Consider the following 18,005-nt stretch of genomic DNA (forward strand, 5'->3'; position numbering starts at 1 on the left):
GAATACCACAACACACTTTTCAAATGATGTTTTTTCTGTGTTCTTGTTTCTTTGTTTGTTGTGTAACGTCGCACTCAACAATATTCCCGCTCTATGACGGCGGTCTGTAAATAACCAAGTCTGGACCAGACAATCCAGTGATCATGAACCTCAATCTACACAACTGGGATACTTCATGTATCAACCAAGTCAGTGAGCCTGCCACCTGATCTTGTTAGTTGCCTGTTACGACAAGCATCGAAACGGGAAACATGGAAGTGATTTTTCTCTCACATTGTTGTCTCCCCTGTATCGGTCAACAAAATGGCTGACCATGCTGACAGGTGTCAAACACTTCAGCTCCAAATATACTGCAGTACGTATCACAAAACAGATACCTGTATCACAATATATTACAATACAACTTGTCTTGCCACTACACAGCCCATCTTCCCGAGGCAAGAGAGTTAACCGACTTTAAAAGTCCAGTTTCCACCATTGCCAAACTAGACTGGAATTCCTGGGCTCAATCGTAGCGCCACCAGTGGCTATTACGAGTTATGTCCTTTCTATGCCTCTCCTATTGACCAATCAGATTCAACCTCTCGTATTACTTGCATTTGCTTCAAACAAAATGGTAATCAAGATCTATATTGTGATAAAACGAGTCTTACATCGTGAAGTGCATCAAATCACGTGAGCACCTTGATTAAAAACAGGAAAAGATTTAGAAAATATCTTATACGATTTTGATTGAACTATGCATAGACTCGTTAGTTCAGCTAAAATGTAACTCCATAATACCAGTCTAGTTCGGCAAGGGTGGAAACTGAACTTTTATAGTCAGTTAACTCACTTGCCTCGGGAAGATGGACACAGCCCTGCTGTCTCCATAACGACCACCCCATCTGGAACCTGTGGAGGATGGCAGGTTCAGTACAATGGTTCTGACTCTATTCATTGCATTTCCTGCAAACACATTCACCAACACAAACTTCTGGATCACTCTACCTTTTCCATAACAGCTGGCTGTTGCGGCAGTCCAAGAATTGCAGGCAGTGTTATTTTCAGATGTGAAGAAGAAATACGTCTCATTTGGTTGCTTTCTGCTGCAGGCATTGATATTAGTCTCAGAGCCACTGCAACGGAAGGTGGTCATCAGAATGCTGTCTGTAGGTTTCTTCATTGGTGGTGCTGGTAGTTTCTCTCCCCATTCATATCCTTGAGACCGACACACTTGTCCTGCATCGTCATTGCTCCATCCATCGTAGTCACAGATGATGCCGGATCTATCCCCATCAACGGCTAACACCCAGCCAGATTTTCCATTGATGCCTCCTTGGATTGAAAATCCAATTCCTGGACAAGAAAATTAATTTTATATGAAGTGATGTCATAATCAGAACTACCAAAAAAATGTTGACTCTACCACAAACATGAAAGAAGTGGGGTACCCCTCATTGTGCAAGCGCAGAATCATTGGGGTAGAAGAAGACTTACCTGTACAATTGATTATAGATAGCTGACAGTGAAGAGAACGTATCTTGAAAACTTTTATTATAGAGTGATGACAGCCAAAATACCGGGTTATGACAATGATTTTTGTATTGTTTGTTGTTAAATGCCGCACTCAGCAATATTCCAGCTATTTGACAGTGGTCTGTAAATAATCGAGTCTGGACCAGACAATCCAATGATTGACATCATGAGCAATGATCCACAAAACTTGGCTACAATGACATGCATCAACCAAGTCAGCGAGCCTGACCACTCGATCCCGTTAGTTGCCTCTTACGACATGCATAGTCGCTTTTTACGCAAGCATGGGTTGCTGAAGACCTATTCTATCCCGAACATTTCACAGGTCCATAGCAATGATGAAATAGAGGTTGGGTATTCATGGAATTAAGATGGTTTGTGCGTGACTCGAAATAAGTCTTACTTTCTAAAATCTTAATAATGCAAACTCACAAAGAGTCATTCTTACGTTTATTGAGACAGGTCGCTACAGCGGTTTGGGAACAGATCTTTTGTTCATAAGGATTGGTCCAGTATAAGCAGCTGCCAAGACTCGACTCTGATCCTGTGCAGTTGAATCTGTACTTCCATATGGGCATGTCGGCATTGGCATAGGACTGGCTGGCCAAACCCTCCTTGTAGCCCATGTTTCTACACACGACCGAAGCCTCGTTGTCGCTCCAGTTGTCACCACAGATGCTGAACCAGATGTTGTCTCTCTGGATGACCACGACGTTGTTGATGCCCCTCAGCTTCACAGCCATGTCTTGTCCTGTTGTGTTGCCACTTCCATCTGCAAGGATTAGCATTGTCTCGTTTGTTTTGGGGAGTTTGTTTCGTTTGTTGAACACCACACTCGGCAATATTCCAGCCATATGACGGCTGTGTGTAAATAATCGAGGCTGGATCAGACAATCCATGGCCAGTTATTGACATCATGAGCATCGATCATGGCAATTGGGATACAATGACATGCATCAACCAAGTCAGCGAGCCTGACCACACGATCCCGTTAGTCGCCCCTTACGGCAAACATGGGTTGCTGAAGACCTACTCTACCCTGGATTTTCACAGGTATGTTATTGGGAGTGAGTGAGTGAGTGAATGTTGTTGTACGACGCGGTCAGCAATATTCCAGCATTATGAGCGTGGTCTTTGCATAATCTGGGTGGTTGACTGTATGAGCAACAATCAACATTGTCAGGGTAGGACACATCAGCTTGTTCTCACATTGTGACCAGTCAACCCTCATTTTAGTAGCTTTAGAGAAGCATGTGGTGTGATGTGAATATTCAGGTGAGGTGAGGTGAAATGGGGTTTAACGTCGCGTCCAAGTTTATTGCACTTATATAGTGACGTGCATGCACGTGTGTGTGTGTGGGGGGCTGCTTGTTCTTGTCCGGACTGATGCTGATTTATAGTGCTAGCATCAAATAACATCAACAGACACTTCTTATTGATAGAAGCTAAATACAACTGTCAAAGTGTACTGAAATAAAATTACAATTATCTAAGCATTTGTTCTGTATTGATAAGGCAAAATAGAAGATCATTCTGCCCAGATAATTACTGACAATAATCTTTAAAAAGTGGTGGGGTCTGATTCTGACCTTGAACCTGGACGAGTAACAATCAAATAGTCAAGTATAACACATTAAGCAGCAAAGGTTTGGCTGCTCCTGGCAGTGAAGGTGAACGTTTGTTGAAAATCTAAAGATTTTATTGTGTGAGGACATCAATTGCACAGAAATAATTGCTGTGATGTAACAGCGGTCATGTATTCAAAGGAATTGGTCAAGTATAATACCTGGTCCATTGCCATGGGTACACTTTAAAGACACAAAGTTTTTGTCACTGCTGCAGTAGATGTATTCGGGTTTTTTAAGACTTGAGCACTCCTTGATAGATCTCTCGCTGCCTTTACAGTCCACGTCCGTCATACCGAAGGAGTAGCTTGGATGATTGTACTCCACAGACGATATCATGTAACCACCCTTGAAGCCCATTTCGCGGCATGCAACATCAGCAGCTGTGTTGGTGAAGTTGTCGGCACACACCTTGTAGCTGCTCTTCCCAAAAAATACAACCAGTGGTCCACTACTGCTGGAGTCCGGATCGAGGGATACTGAGGAAAGAAATAGGAGTAAGTGGGCTTCCAAATTGTAAGAGTGGAGGTACATAATCTTTCACAAACAAGTTTCCGGGAGAGGGACAAACTAAAATGTGAGCATCTATTAGGGCTGGGACGGGTAACTCGGGTACTGGGGTCGGTTGGGTACTGAGTAGGACCCGTGTACCCACAGGACTACCCGGACCCATGGTTAGTCATGTGATTATATTGTTTAATGGCAAACATTATCTAGAAATCTATGGTTACACTATAAGGGACAAATGTTCGCATTTCTTTCCGACGATGCACACATTCCTTCTGACTTTATATGTTTGCATAAAGATAAAACTTCAGTCAAGTTCAGTGTATGCATGACCAGATCATTTTATACCTGTATCTAAATACATTTTGACAGGGGTACGGTCAAACGTTTGTACCTATCTCTTGAGACCTACAGCGGGTACCCGGGGAGGGTCGGATACCCAGGTAGTAAATTTGGAATCGTCCCAGCCCTAGCAACTTTGGATGGATGTACATGCATTAAGTACATTCACAAACACGAAGGAGCAGTGAGATTGACAGCAGAATATTCTGGCTTGAAACACGAAGTGTGATTCAACTATGTGATTTGTCACAAGAGGATCATAATGACATCTCTCAGTGGCTGGCTTGAAACATCCTCTTCCTCCTTGATCTAAAAGCCCCTTTCACAAAGCAAACATACCGTTATGCCTGTCGTAAGTCTATGTTAAACTATGGGAGTTATGACATTCGTAAAAGTAGGATCGCTTGGTGAAGTGAACTTTTAAAACCAGCATGGAATAACTGGGACCTTTGACTGGTAGTCCTCATGAAGATTAACATATTAACATATAATCAATACGGTAAAAATTTACAAATTTCATTTTTTTTTAAACAAATCATAAATTACCATTGTATCTCGTAGAAAGTGTTAGATGAAGAAAAAAGGTGAGTAGAACATTCAATGACATGTGTCTTTATATTTAAAACCTATTCTGTCTACACCACTACAATGTCAAATAAGGAAACTCTTGTGTGTGTCCTCAATTTAAGTGTAAAACAATAACACAAACAAAACTAACATATAATGAGTGAGTGATTTGTCCTTAACACCGCTTTTAACAGTATTCCAGTTATATCACAGTGTGTCAGTTTAATGTGGGAGGAAAGCCGTAAGTGATGCAGGTCTCACAAGTTTTCCACTTCAGTGAAACCCACGAGCACGGGTATGGTGCTGACAAACCTACAAACATAATCGGGGCGAACCGGGATTGAAACCCACAATCATAGGTTTCTGGCGTGCCAAAGGGACGCAACTCTGCACAGCGAATCGCTGCACCTTAGACTACTGGGCAACCCCTGCCCCATTCGAATGCACTAGATTCCAAAGATAAATTTTATGCATTATTTGTTCAGGTCAGTGTGTAAACAGTCATGTCCTGTTCTAGAGCAGCAAATCTCAAACTGATTCAATTCGAAATATCTGTCATAGTCTGAATTTTAAATAAGCAATGCACAACAATAATTACCAATCAATGTTAGCATAACCTACTAAATGGTTTTAATGAACATAATCTGTTGCATTATATTTTATCAGCCAAATATGCAAATCTTCCCATCACATTAAGACAACTCATTACGTACAACTTGATTATTGATTGGTCGTAGATATGACAATGACTGTAGATAGGATAGTAACTACTACTTTGATACAAAGCCAGGTTAATATCCAGTTTAAATTACTGCGAAGGTGTTTGGGGCATATTTTTATATATATCACAACTCGTAATTGTGGAATTTGGTTCAAAGTAATCCTTCCACCAAAATCTCAATGGCTGTCATCTCGGGTATTCCAATCTCACCTCCCTTGGTACAAGACAATTCGACGAGGTTGTTGTAACACCGTCTGTACAAGCCTGAACTTTCTACAGTCCAGTTCTGTGCACATGCGTTAGGGTCTGTATCAGTATTACTGCAGGCAAAGTCTGCAGCCCAGGCATAGTCAAAACTGGACTGGTTTCGCTGGCCTTCCAGTTTCTTTCCAGTGGGGAACCCGAAATATCGACACAAGACTCCCGCATCCTCATATGACAGGTACTGCCAGTCACACATGGGGTATGACATACCCTTGTAGTCCACCATCACATGACCAATGTTAGAGGAGCCAGCTCGGGGGCGGAACGTATACTTAGCCACTGAAATGAATATGGAAAACAAAAAGATAAGACACAAATCTAACCTTTTAAAAGAGTCCCTCTTGGGCAATATGCTATGTCAAAATGGAGGATGTCAGCAGAAAAGTTTGGTTACCCCTAACTTATGGTGTAAAGGTTAAGCTGAGGTTCCTTTCACAAAACAATTCTTTGAAAAAAAAGTTAAAAGTAAACTATAAAGTGAAAAAGTCTTCCAAATATGCAAATTTACCTTGGCAACATTCAGTACACAAAATCTTGTTAATGAGTGAGTGAGTTGGGTTTAACGCTGCTTTTAACAGTATTCCAGTTATATCACGGCGTGTCAGCTTAATGTGGAGTCACTCAGGAATCTTGTAACAATTATATTTGGCAACGCAATTTGTCACAAAGCTGGGCCTGGCAGCGTTCGCTTCCACAGCTTTGGTCGAGTAGCGACGCTTCCGCCATTTGGGCTTTAGCATTAATTATATATTAACAATTAAATTTGGCCTGGCGGCGATTGCTACCATTTAGACCCACAGTTTTGGTCAGGTAGGGACATTTCCACCATTTGTGCATTAGCATTAATTATCTATTAACAAATATGTTTGGCAATGCAAGCCGCCACATTGCTCTATATGGCGTGCTATGGTCATATCATTTAGCCTTTGATAGTATTTATTCCATTTCTAAATTGGGGTAGCCCTTTAGAACCTCCAAGCCCTTGGCCATTAAATCCACAGTTGCATCATGGTCATTCTCTCAACATAGCCCAACTTCCTCTGGTAGGTGGGCTCTCGCTGTATTATCATACAATAATTACTTTTAGCACGAGCGATTAAATGTTGGTATATCTTGGGATGTTTCACTATCGAACAGCAGAAAGGGAAATGCTTTCAGTGACCTAGAAATAATAGGTCAAGGTCATTATGTTCGTCCACCGTGTGTGGACATGTTTTATTTAAATAAATCTGTAGCGTTTTGTGTAAGGAGATAAACAGGAAACAAACAGCAAACTAGTCTAAACCTTCCAATGACCTTGAAAATAACAGCATGGGACCTGCAATATCCCTAAAACACCTTGTCATCAGTTTGAACCAAATCCATGCAAAATTCTGGGGATAACCTGCTAGAACCAAATGCATGCAGAATTTCTGGAGATACCCTGCTAGAACCAAATCCATGCAGAAGTTCTGAGGATAACCTGCTAGAACCAAATCCATGCAGAATTTCTGGAGAAACCTGCTCAAACCAAATCAATGTAGAGTTTCTGGGGATAACCTGCTAGAACCAAATCCATGCAGAAGTTCTGGGGATAACCTGCTAGAACCAAATCCATGCAGAAGTTCTGGGGATAACCTGCTAGAACCAAATCCATGCAGAATTTCTGGGGATAATCTGCTAGAACCAAATCCATGCAGAATTTCTGGGGATAATCTGCTAGAACTAAATCCATGCAGAATTTCTGGGGATAATCTAGAACCAAATCCATGCAGAATTCCTGGGGATAATCTGCTAGAACCAAATCCATGCAGAATTTCTGGGGATAATCTGCTAGAATTAAATCCATGCAGAATTTCTGGAGAAAACCTGCCAGAACCAAATCAATGTAGAGTTTCTGGGGATAACCTGCTAGAACCAAATCCATGCAGAAGTTCTGGGGATAACCTGCTAGAACCAAATCCATGCAGAAGTTCTGGGGATAACTTGCTTACAACAACTACCTGAAACAACTATAGTGTCTAATACCAAGTCCTGAACGAAGTTCGTAAGGACAGTGACCTTTACAAAAAGCATTGACAATGATGATGCACCACTTACAATCACTGCTGTTATAACACTTGACACCAGCAACCATGCTATTAGTCCTGCAGTCCTGCTCAACAGCCTTACAGTCCATCAGGGACTTCTCCAACCCAGTACAATTGACCTGGCCGAGCCACTGTGGAACGACACTGCTCCTGTACATTGTCTTGTTAAAGCCTGCATCATAACCAAGAGCCCGGCATACAACGCTGGCGTCTGTTTTGTTCCATCCGCTGCCACACACTGTTCCCCAGTAGCCATGCTTCTTCACAAGGACTCGGCCATCTTCCGCAACCTTGGTTTCTGTGATGGGTGCTGAAACACAATCAGTGGCAATCAAACGAAAGTTTAACTTGGTGTTTTCCACTGCATGCAGAAACAGAAGCAGACAAATCACTGCGTGCACCATTGTCAGTTTTGTATACAGAGCTCCTGATAACTTTTTGAGCAATTGAGCTTTTACTCAAAGGTAATTTTATTTGGGCTATTACATTTTTCACTGGGTAACCAATATTTATTTACCCATCGATTCATTACTCTATTGAATTTTTCCCCAAATGAGCAAGCATTTTGAGATTTCCAAAAAAAATATGAAACAATGTTTTAGATGTATATAACGGTCCTAAATATAAACTTGACTCATAAAGTAAATTAGATCATAATTGTGTTTCAGAAATTAGCTCCACAGTACGCATTCTATAAAAGTTTCTTGGGTATTTACGAGTGCTTTTTTCAAACATTTGAGTTTTTCATTTAATGCATGCATTTCTGTATGCAAGTAAATTGAGAGTAATTGGGTTTTGAATAGGCCAGACAATCCGGTGATCAACATCATGAGCAATGATCCATGTAATTGGGATCGATGCTATGCATCGACCAAGTCAGCAAACCTGACCACCTAATCCCACTTGTCGCCTCTTATGACAAGCGTAGTCGCCTTTTACAGCAAACATGGGAGTGAGTGAGTGAGTGAATGAGCGAGTGAGAGTGAGGTTCATGCCACTTTTAACAGTATTCCAGTTATATTGCCATGTGTCAGCTTAATGTGTGAGGAAAGCTTAAGAGAGGGAAGTCTCACATGTTTACCACTTGGGTGAACAAGATTGGGTATGGTGCTGACAAACCTAGAAGCATAACCTTGGCAAACCCTGATTTGAACCCAAGTGTGCCCAAGTGATGCAAGTCCATACAGTGAATTCTGTTTGCTTCTTTGTTGTTCAAAGTGCAATTGGCAATATTCGAGCTATATGACGCCTGTTTGTAAAAAATCGATGATGACTTCATGAGCTTTGATCTACTAAGCTACAAGCATATTTTTACAAAATTCGTAACAAAAGTAATATTTGGGGCTGGAAGGAGTAACTCGTGTAGCCACAGGACTATCCGAACCCGTGGTTAGTTATGTGATATATTGTTTAATGACAAAAAGTATCTAGAACTTTATGGTTACACTATAAGTTACTGATTTCTGCATTTCTTTCTGACTATGCACCCATTCCTTCTGAATTTTATATGTTTGACGATAAAACTTCAGTCAACTTTGGTGTATGCATGACCAGATCATTTTACATGTGTATACATCTGAATACATTTTTCCAGGGCTACTGTCAAACTTTTCTCAATCGGACATTTTGAACTGATCTCGTGAGACCTTCAGCAGGTACCCTGGGTATGGGTCGGGTAATAGGCGGGTGGGTACCTGGGTAGGGTCGGGTAATAGGGGGGTGGGTACCTGGGTAGGGTCAGGTAATAGGGAGGCGGGTACCTGGTGTAGAGTCGGGTAATAGGGAGGCGGGTACCTGGGTAGGGTTGGGTAATAGGGAGGTGGGTACCCGGGTAGGGTCGGGTAAAAGGGGGGGGTGGGTACCTGGGTAGGGTCGGGTAATAGGGGGGTTGGGTACCCGGGTAGGGTCGGATAATAGGGGGGTTGGTACCCGGGTAGGTTCGGATAATAGGGGGGTGGGTACCCGGGGAGGGTCGGGTAATGGGGGGTGGTTACCCAGGTTGGGTCGGATAATAGGGGGGTGGGTACCCAGGTAGGGTCGGGTAATGGGGGTTGGTTACCCAGGTTGGGTCGGATAATAGGGGGGTGGGTACCCAGGTAGGGTCGGGTAATAGGGGGGTGGGTACCCGGGTAGGGTCAGGTAATATGGGGGTGGGTACCCAGGTTGTAAGTTTGAACTCGTCCCAGCCCTAATTCTTTCAAAATATTGCAATGGTTGGCATCTGTGATCGTACCATCTGCTTCTGGCTTGTCATCACACAGGATTGATGCATGGTTCCAATAGGAACAAGAATAGAGGGCAGACGGCTTGCTGCAGTTAAGGATGGAGGATTCAGATCCATCGCAGGTCACATTTCCCCTCCCTATACTTGAATACATGCTTCCGTATGTCGCAGCATACTGATCTCGTGAGACCTTCAGCAGGTACCCTGGGTATGGGTCGGGTAATAGGCGGGTGGGTACCTGGGTAGGGTCGGGTAATAGGGGGGTGGGTACCTGGGTAGGGTCAGGTAATAGGGAGGCGGGTACCTGGTGTAGAGTCGGGTAATAGGGAGGCGGGTACCTGGGTAGGGTTGGGTAATAGGGAGGTGGGTACCCGGGTAGGGTCGGGTAAAAGGGGGGGGTGGGTACCTGGGTAGGGTCGGGTAATAGGGGGGTTGGGTACCCGGGTAGGGTCGGATAATAGGGGGGTTGGTACCCGGGTAGGTTCGGATAATAGGGGGGTGGGTACCCGGGGAGGGTCGGGTAATGGGGGGTGGTTACCCAGGTTGGGTCGGATAATAGGGGGGTGGGTACCCAGGTAGGGTCGGGTAATGGGGGTTGGTTACCCAGGTTGGGTCGGATAATAGGGGGGTGGGTACCCAGGGTTGGGTCGGGTAATAGGGGGGTGGGTACCCGGGTAGGGTCAGGTAATATGGGGGTGGGTACCCAGGTTGTAAGTTTGAACTCGTCCCAGCCCTAATTCTTTCAAAATATTGCAATGGTTGGCATCTGTGATCGTACCATCTGCTTCTGGCTTGTCATCACACAGGATTGATGCATGGTTCCAATAGGAACAAGAATAGAGGGCAGACGGCTTGCTGCAGTTAAGGATGGAGGATTCAGATCCATCGCAGGTCACATTTCCCCTCCCTATACTTGAATACATGCTTCCGTATGTCGCAGCAGGAAGAGCAATGCCGCTGTTGGCCAGACCCAGCTCCCGACAAGCGACCGCAGCCGCTGTATCTGTGAAGTTGTCGGCACAGAATGTTCCGTAGGATTCTTTACTTTCATTGGTCGCAACCTGCAGGACTCCTGTCTTGTTGAAGTAGCTTGTGTGAAGCCTCACTGAAACAAGTTAAAAGTTCCGTTGTGATTTGCAAGCATTGGTTGAATTATCAATGTCACCTCCTTGAATGCCATAAACTTACTCTCAGAGGAGGGCACGGCTCACACACTGGCAAACAGCACTCTCTTTTCGTGACTGCTACCATGAAGCTATGACATATGGTACTGATTACTGTGGGTGGCCATTTGGTTAAAAAATACAAAGTTGAAATAAAGGATAAAAGTATGCATGTTTCTAATAAAGGTCAACATACAACACAAACAGATGCCAGTTAAATATGACAAAGCAGAAAAAAAGTTCAAAAGTATGCAAAAATAGTCAAATGTTACTGATAAAGGTCAACATATAAAACAAATAGATGGCGGTTAAACAAATACAAAGTTGAAATAAAGGTCAAAAGTACACAATATTAATAGTCAAATGTTACAAAAAAACTTCATATCAAAAGAAAGAACAAAGTGTATGAAAGAACGTTGGTGAGCACGTAAAGATGTTGACAATAAAGAATCCTAGATAGCACTGCAATTTGTAAAACATTGCGAGTTTAATCAGCTTGTCTGCCATGCACATAACTGCATGCTGAGGTTCACAATGTATTATGTTCGTTTTTACACCAAATCTATTGCGCTTGTTTTCATCTAGACCATTTATATTCATGACAAAGACAAGTTGTAAGTTGATGCTAAAATGTATGCCTAATTCAGGGATACATCTCCAGGGATGGTATAACATTAAACATATGACATACAAATACCTAGAACTAGGCCTAGGTTCTTGACCAGGAAGCAGTACATATTTATTGCAAAAAGTTGAAAAAAGAAACAATTATCCAATTTAGAGTTACTTACCCTCTCCATAACAGAATACACTGAAAATATTGCTCAGACAAGATGACGCATAATACACGTTCGACGAGTTTTGTTTTCCACTGATATCCTGCTTTGTCCAGTTCCCATCATTACAGATGTCCAGTGAAGCCTCGTCTCCGTTACAGTACACGGTGTCGGAAAACCAAGCAGAGGTGGTCTCGGGAGCAGCATGGGGGCCAGTGAAGATTTCTCCCGAGTTGAAGCCGAGGCTGCGACACACGACACGGGCGTTGGAGCCGCTCCAGTAGTAGCTGCTGCAGACCACTCCCTTCTCTTTCTTCAGAGTGGCCATCACATGGCCATAGTGGCCATTGGTCAGCGAGTAGCTTGGAACTGATGCAAACATTAATTGTCAGTCTCTTTGGTGAGTGGGTTGAGTTAGGCACAGCTTTGAACAGTAGTTGCATCTAAATGCTTGTCAGCTTAATTTGGGAGGCAAGGTTATTATTACCCCTGAACTACCACCATTAATTATACAATTTAATCATTTTAATTCCTTGTATTTGGTATTAATCTTCCCTATCACAACAGACTTACCTTGTTGAAGTTTACGAACACCAAGCAGCATGATCACTTAATGATTGTTAATTCATAGTAGAGCCTGGGCTTTAAGCACTAATTTTCCCTATCACAACAGACTTACCTTGTTGAAGTTTACGAACACCAAGCAGCATGATCACTTAATGATTGTTAATTCATAGTAGAGCCTGGGCTTTAAGCACTTAAATCTTCCCTATCACAACAAGACTTACCTTGTTGAAGTTTACGAACACCAAACAGTATGAACACTTAATGATTGTTAATTCATAGTCATATCTCACCATCAGACTTGTTAAAGCAGAAGACACCAGCATCTTGTGAGCAGCTGTCGACACCTGGTGTCATGGAGAAGTTACAGTCAAGGAGGGACTTATCTCCATCAGCACACTTCACATTGTACAGCCATTTGGGAACACTGGACCCTTGATCATACAGGCTCCTTGCATAGGCTGCATCACTGCCCATGCTCGAGCAGATTGTTTCAGCCTCCCTGTTGGTCCATCCCTTGTGGCAGATTGTTCCGAATATCCCGTAACGGGAAATCATGACACGACCATCAGCATTGACCTTGACCTCCATGTCAGGAACTGTAGGACATAGAAACATGGGATACTAAAAGACTTTCTTCTTTTTGTGGTCATCAGAGATGTCATAATGATACTGGACTTCCTTGAGGTATGCTATCATCAACACAAAACTTCAGTCTTCATCAATTTGTCAAAGATGGTCTGGGTAGGAAATTTGAAATCATTACCTTCTAAGTGAATTAATGTATATGAGGGGATATCAGAAAGTTTTGAGGCAAGAAAGTATTGGTTTTCAATAGTAAAAGATGAGAACACTTAGAAAATTATCCAAATTTTGTAAAATTATAATGCTGCTAGTTAACCCAATCAATATGTAGCGTCACTGCTCGGTAAATCTGTTGATATATATCGTATACTTGTATATAGTGCTGTATATGTATCAATGTTGTACCTCTAATGCTGCTCATAGCAGCCTGAGTGCAATAAAAATCAGTTCAGTTAACACAGTTGTTATGAGACCTTCTCCTTAGCACTGACCGAATCTGAGGGACCCTTCTCCTTAGCACTGACCGAATCTGAGGGACCCTTCTCCTTAGCACTGACCGAATCTGAGGGACCCTTCTCCTTAGCACTAACAGAATCTGAGGGACCCTTCTCCTTAGCACTGACCGAATCTGAGGGACCCTTCTCCTTAGCACTGACCGAATCTGAGGGACCCTTCTCCTTAGCACTGATCGAATCTGAGGGAACCTTCTCCTTAGCACTGACCGAATCTGAGGGAACCTTCTCCTTAGCACTGACCGAATCTGAGGGACCCTTCTCCTTAGCACTGACTGAATCTGAGGGAACTTTCTCCTTAGCACTGACCGAATCTGAGGGACCCTTCTCCTTAGCACTGACCAAATCTATGGGACCCTTCTCCTTAACACTGACCGAATCTGAGGGACCCTTCTCCTTAGCACTGACAGAATCTGAGGGACACTTCTCCTTAGCACTGACTGAATCTGAGGGACCCTTCTCCTTAGCACTGACTGAATCTGAGGGAACCTTCTCCTTAGCACTAACAGAATCTGAGGGACCCTTCTCCTTAGCACTAACAGAATCTGAGGGACCCTTCTCCTTAGCACTAACAGAATCTGAGGGACCCTTCTCCTTAGCACTGACCGAATCTGAGGGACTCTTCTCCTTAGCACTGACTGAATCTGAGGGACCCTTCTCCTTCGCACTAACAGAATCTGAGGGACCCTTCTGATCATACCCAGATATAAGTAATTTGTACAGGTCCTATGAGAATATTTGTTGTATGGGCTATAGGACTGATGAATATTTCTGATACTGGAAATCAAAAAGCCAGTAATCCAGATTGTTAGCTATTTTCTGCTCCTATAGGATATGTTACGATACATTCACACTGTGTCAATCACTGAACTTAGTGGAATGATCAAGATAAATCACCTTCTGTCACACTCTGAAATACAAATGATTCTTTATCAGATCGCATGACCTTGACCTCTCACCTTCCTCCTTGCCCGTTGTACATTTGACTACAGCAGGCTTTGATGAATATCTCAAGTATGCCCCATTGTGCTCGCAGTCCATCAGATTGGCCTCATCACCATTGCAGGTCATGTTGGAGAAACTGTAAACCTGGTAGAAGTAGTAGTTGAAAGGGTTGAAGCTTAGGGAGATGCCACCTTTCTGGAACCCGAGCTGTCTGCATACAACACTGGCAGCTTTGTCGTCAAACCCTTCACCGGAGACAGGGGCGGATAATGTTGCATTTTTGAAGATCACAATACCAGTAGAATTGCTATATCTCCTGTGAAGTCTCACTGAAACAATGAACATTACAGGTTCAATACTGATTATGAAAATACCGTTCTTGTAAGAGATGACATGTGCCATGGTTCTGTAGCTCACCTGGATATGTACTCAGCAGTCTAAATTGTCAACAGAGACACACACTTCACAAAAGTTGCTGCCTGAGTTGCTAAACATGCTGAAGACAAACATATCAAAAAGCATGAAACAAGTAACTGAGTTACAATGTTTCCAAATCAACAAGAAAGAATGTACTATTTCAGACCATTGTTGTGATACTTAACAGTTACATCTATTTTACTGCAAGTTTCAACTATGAACCTTCAATACCTACAAAGAAAATAGTATTGCTGATGGCACACAATTTTCCCAAATGTTTCACATGAAAACAGTAAAAAGCCTAATAATTTGACCGAAAGATGAAGACATCATGAGAAACTAGGATGGTAAAGTTTTAGCTTCCTCAGATGTATTTTGCGAGACTTTAAGAACATTGTCCAAAATCGTTTCAAAGGCATACATTGATACCCATAAGGAGTGAGTGAGTGAGTATGGTTTGATGCCGCGTTTAGCAATATTCCAGCAATATCACGGTGGGGGACACCAGAAATGGGCTTCATTGTACCCATGTCGGGAATCAAGATACCCATAAGGAAGAGGATTTACGGATGTCAACTTCTTTCTTAGGAGGAACACAATGTTTTGGAGTATATACTTACTCCTTCATCAGGCGTATACTCCGAGATGTTGTGTTCCTCATAATAAAGAAATTTACATCCATAAATTATCTTCCTTACTGTCCAAAATAAAGGTCAAACTTCAGAATATCAAGGTCAAGTAGTGGGGCTGAACAGGCATTTTCTGTTTTCCGGAACACACATGTTGAGTCCCATGACAAGCAACATGTATACCAAATGTGAAGATGACCCCATAAACGGCCATAGAAAATGTTCAATACGACTGCTGGGGTTGTTCCCATATTGAAAATGTTCCCATATTGAAAATTAGATTCAGATATACAGGTGTCATCACTGTTGGAAACAAGCATGTGAAGTTTCAGTTTTATTGGTGCAGTGATGGGAGTGGGTTAAAGAAACTGCCAACAACGACACCAAGGACGCCAAACTAGTAGGCCATTTAAGGCTTATTTGACTTTCAGTCAGGTGAGCTAAAAAAACTTGTTTTATATATTTATGTCATCAACCAAAACGTCTTTGACCATGCAATGAAAACAAGACCTGCGATGATAAAAATTACCAAATATTTGTTCCTGGTGTGGACAGAATGTTTGATTGGACCTCACATCAGCAGCTTCACCGCAAGAACACCAACACTCACCTTCATCATGACAATACACCGTGGCCATATTGTACATAGAGCATCGTCCATAAGAGTTCTGGTTGAGCTCGGAGATGTCCAACAAGTCCCCTTCCCAGGTTCCCTCCTGTTGGCAGGAGTCCAGTGTTTTTTCCTCTCCCTTGCAGTTTAAGTATGTCTGGAAGGCAGATACATGTGGGAGAGGCCAGGTTGCCCCATCCTTGAAAGTCTCCCCGCTGGCGAAGCCCAGGCTCCTGCATACTACTGAGGCTTTGGATTCATACCAGCCACCCTGGTCACAGATCAAGCCAACTTTTCCGCCCCGCACAGCGACAACCCAGCCTGACCTGTTGCCTGTTAGCTCTATGTGGGTTCCTGGAAGAGGAGTACACAAGGTGGGGTGAGGTGAGGTGAAGTAAGCGAGGCGGGGCAGGGCAAGGCAAGGTGGGCGGGGCAGTGTGGGGTGAGGTGGGGTGGTGCGGGGCGGGGCGGGGCAGAGGTGAGACAAGGTGGGCGGGGCAGCAGTGTGGGGTGAGGTGGGGATGGGTCAGGGCGGGGCAGTGTCGGGTGAGGTGGGGGTTCGGGCAGAGGTGAGACAAGGTGGGCGGGGCAGTGTGGGTCGGGGCAGAGGTGAGACAAGGTGGGCGGGGCAGTGTGGGGTGGTGCGGGTCGGGGCAGATGTGAGACAAGGTGGGCGGGGCAGTGTGGGGTGGTGCGGGTCGGGGCAGAGGTGAGACAAATCAAGGCCTCTTTGAACTGTATTGCAGTCATATCAAGGTATTTCAGCATGATGCAGAAGGCAAGGCAAGGTTTTATGGGGGTTTAAAGTCATACGCTCTTATAACAAGGGAGATGAGGATCTTTCCTGTCATGGATTAGGTACGAAAAGACATGAAGAATAGGCGAGAAAATCAGAGGTTTTCAAACACTCTCAACTGCCCTGGTTTACAAAGCAGCCAGCTATCACATGTTCACACCCTGACATCACAGAGACACTACATATTCAGATGAATACATGTAATTATTATTACAAATGACAAACATGATGAAACACCCTTGATATCATTAGATGATATTTCAAAGAGGTATTTGAGTGGTAATTTAAAAAAGTAATTCCTAGGATCATTGATGATAAAAAAATATGAAGCAATTGTTCGCAATTCAGGGTGACTGTTGTATTCTACAAAGAATCCACATGTTAGCGGTCTTTGAACTGTGCTTACTGTCATCTAGGCAGGTGATGTGGGCTTCCTCTTGACAGTACTCCTTGATCTTGTGAACATCACACTTGCCAAACTGTTCTTCATCCCCCGAACAGTTGACATACGTACTGACTGGTACACTGCTACTCCTGTAGTTTTTTCCAGCGATACCATACTTGTAGCCCAGTTGGTTACAGGCAAGACCTGCAGCATGGTCAGTCCAGCCCTCTCCATAGCAGAAGCCTTCCCATCTACCATCCTTCCTTACTTCGATTCGACTGCCATTCAGCCTCAGGTCGCCCTCTACAATGAGTGAGTGAGTAAGTTTGGTTTTACGCCGCTTTTAGCAATATTCCAGCAATATCACGGTGGGGGAGACCAGAAATGGACTTCACACATTGTACCCATGTCGAGATTCGAACCCGTGTCTTCGGTGTGACGAGTGAACGCTTTAAACACTAGGCTACCCGACCGCCCCCCTCTATAATGTGAAAGGTGCGGTGAAACAGGGTTTAATGTTGCGTTCAAGATTATTGCTCTATTAACATAGCAACATGCATGCATATGCGTGTGTTTGTGAGTGTGTGTGTGTGCCTGCTTGTACTAGTCCAGATTAATGCCGATTTTACGACAGCAGGGTGACCACTGGTCACTGACCAGTCCTTGTTTTGAATGTTTTATGCCAAGTGCCAGGAAGGCTAACAACAAGTACCATCTTTGACTTCTTTTGGTATGACGAGGCCCAGGATTGAAGCCCCGATGTTCTGCTCTCCAGGCAGACAATCT

General features: G+C 43.5%; 1 protein-coding gene across 1 annotated transcript in view; it reads right to left on the minus strand.

Moving 5' to 3' along the window:
• LOC139452728 (uncharacterized) overlaps window positions 1-18,005 on the minus strand; it is a 143,866-nt gene that overhangs the window by 23,255 nt on the left and 102,606 nt on the right. Inside the window, exons 62-72 of the mRNA XM_071234304.1 lie at window positions 17,241-17,522; window positions 16,039-16,392; window positions 14,397-14,711; window positions 12,634-12,939; window positions 11,792-12,145; window positions 10,616-10,942; window positions 7,624-7,923; window positions 5,491-5,823; window positions 3,305-3,622; window positions 1,967-2,290; window positions 991-1,338 (exon numbers count right to left, since the gene is read on the minus strand). Coding sequence (XP_071090405.1) covers window positions 991-1,338; window positions 1,967-2,290; window positions 3,305-3,622; window positions 5,491-5,823; window positions 7,624-7,923; window positions 10,616-10,942; window positions 11,792-12,145; window positions 12,634-12,939; window positions 14,397-14,711; window positions 16,039-16,392; window positions 17,241-17,522 — 3,561 coding nt within the window. The remainder of the gene's footprint in view (window positions 1-990; window positions 1,339-1,966; window positions 2,291-3,304; window positions 3,623-5,490; window positions 5,824-7,623; window positions 7,924-10,615; window positions 10,943-11,791; window positions 12,146-12,633; window positions 12,940-14,396; window positions 14,712-16,038; window positions 16,393-17,240; window positions 17,523-18,005) is intronic.

Source organism: Haliotis cracherodii, unplaced genomic scaffold (genome assembly GCF_022045235.1).
Source record: "Haliotis cracherodii isolate W230 unplaced genomic scaffold, xgHalCrac1.p SCAF_9, whole genome shotgun sequence".
NCBI classification, from domain to species: Eukaryota; Metazoa; Mollusca; class Gastropoda; order Lepetellida; family Haliotidae; genus Haliotis; species Haliotis cracherodii.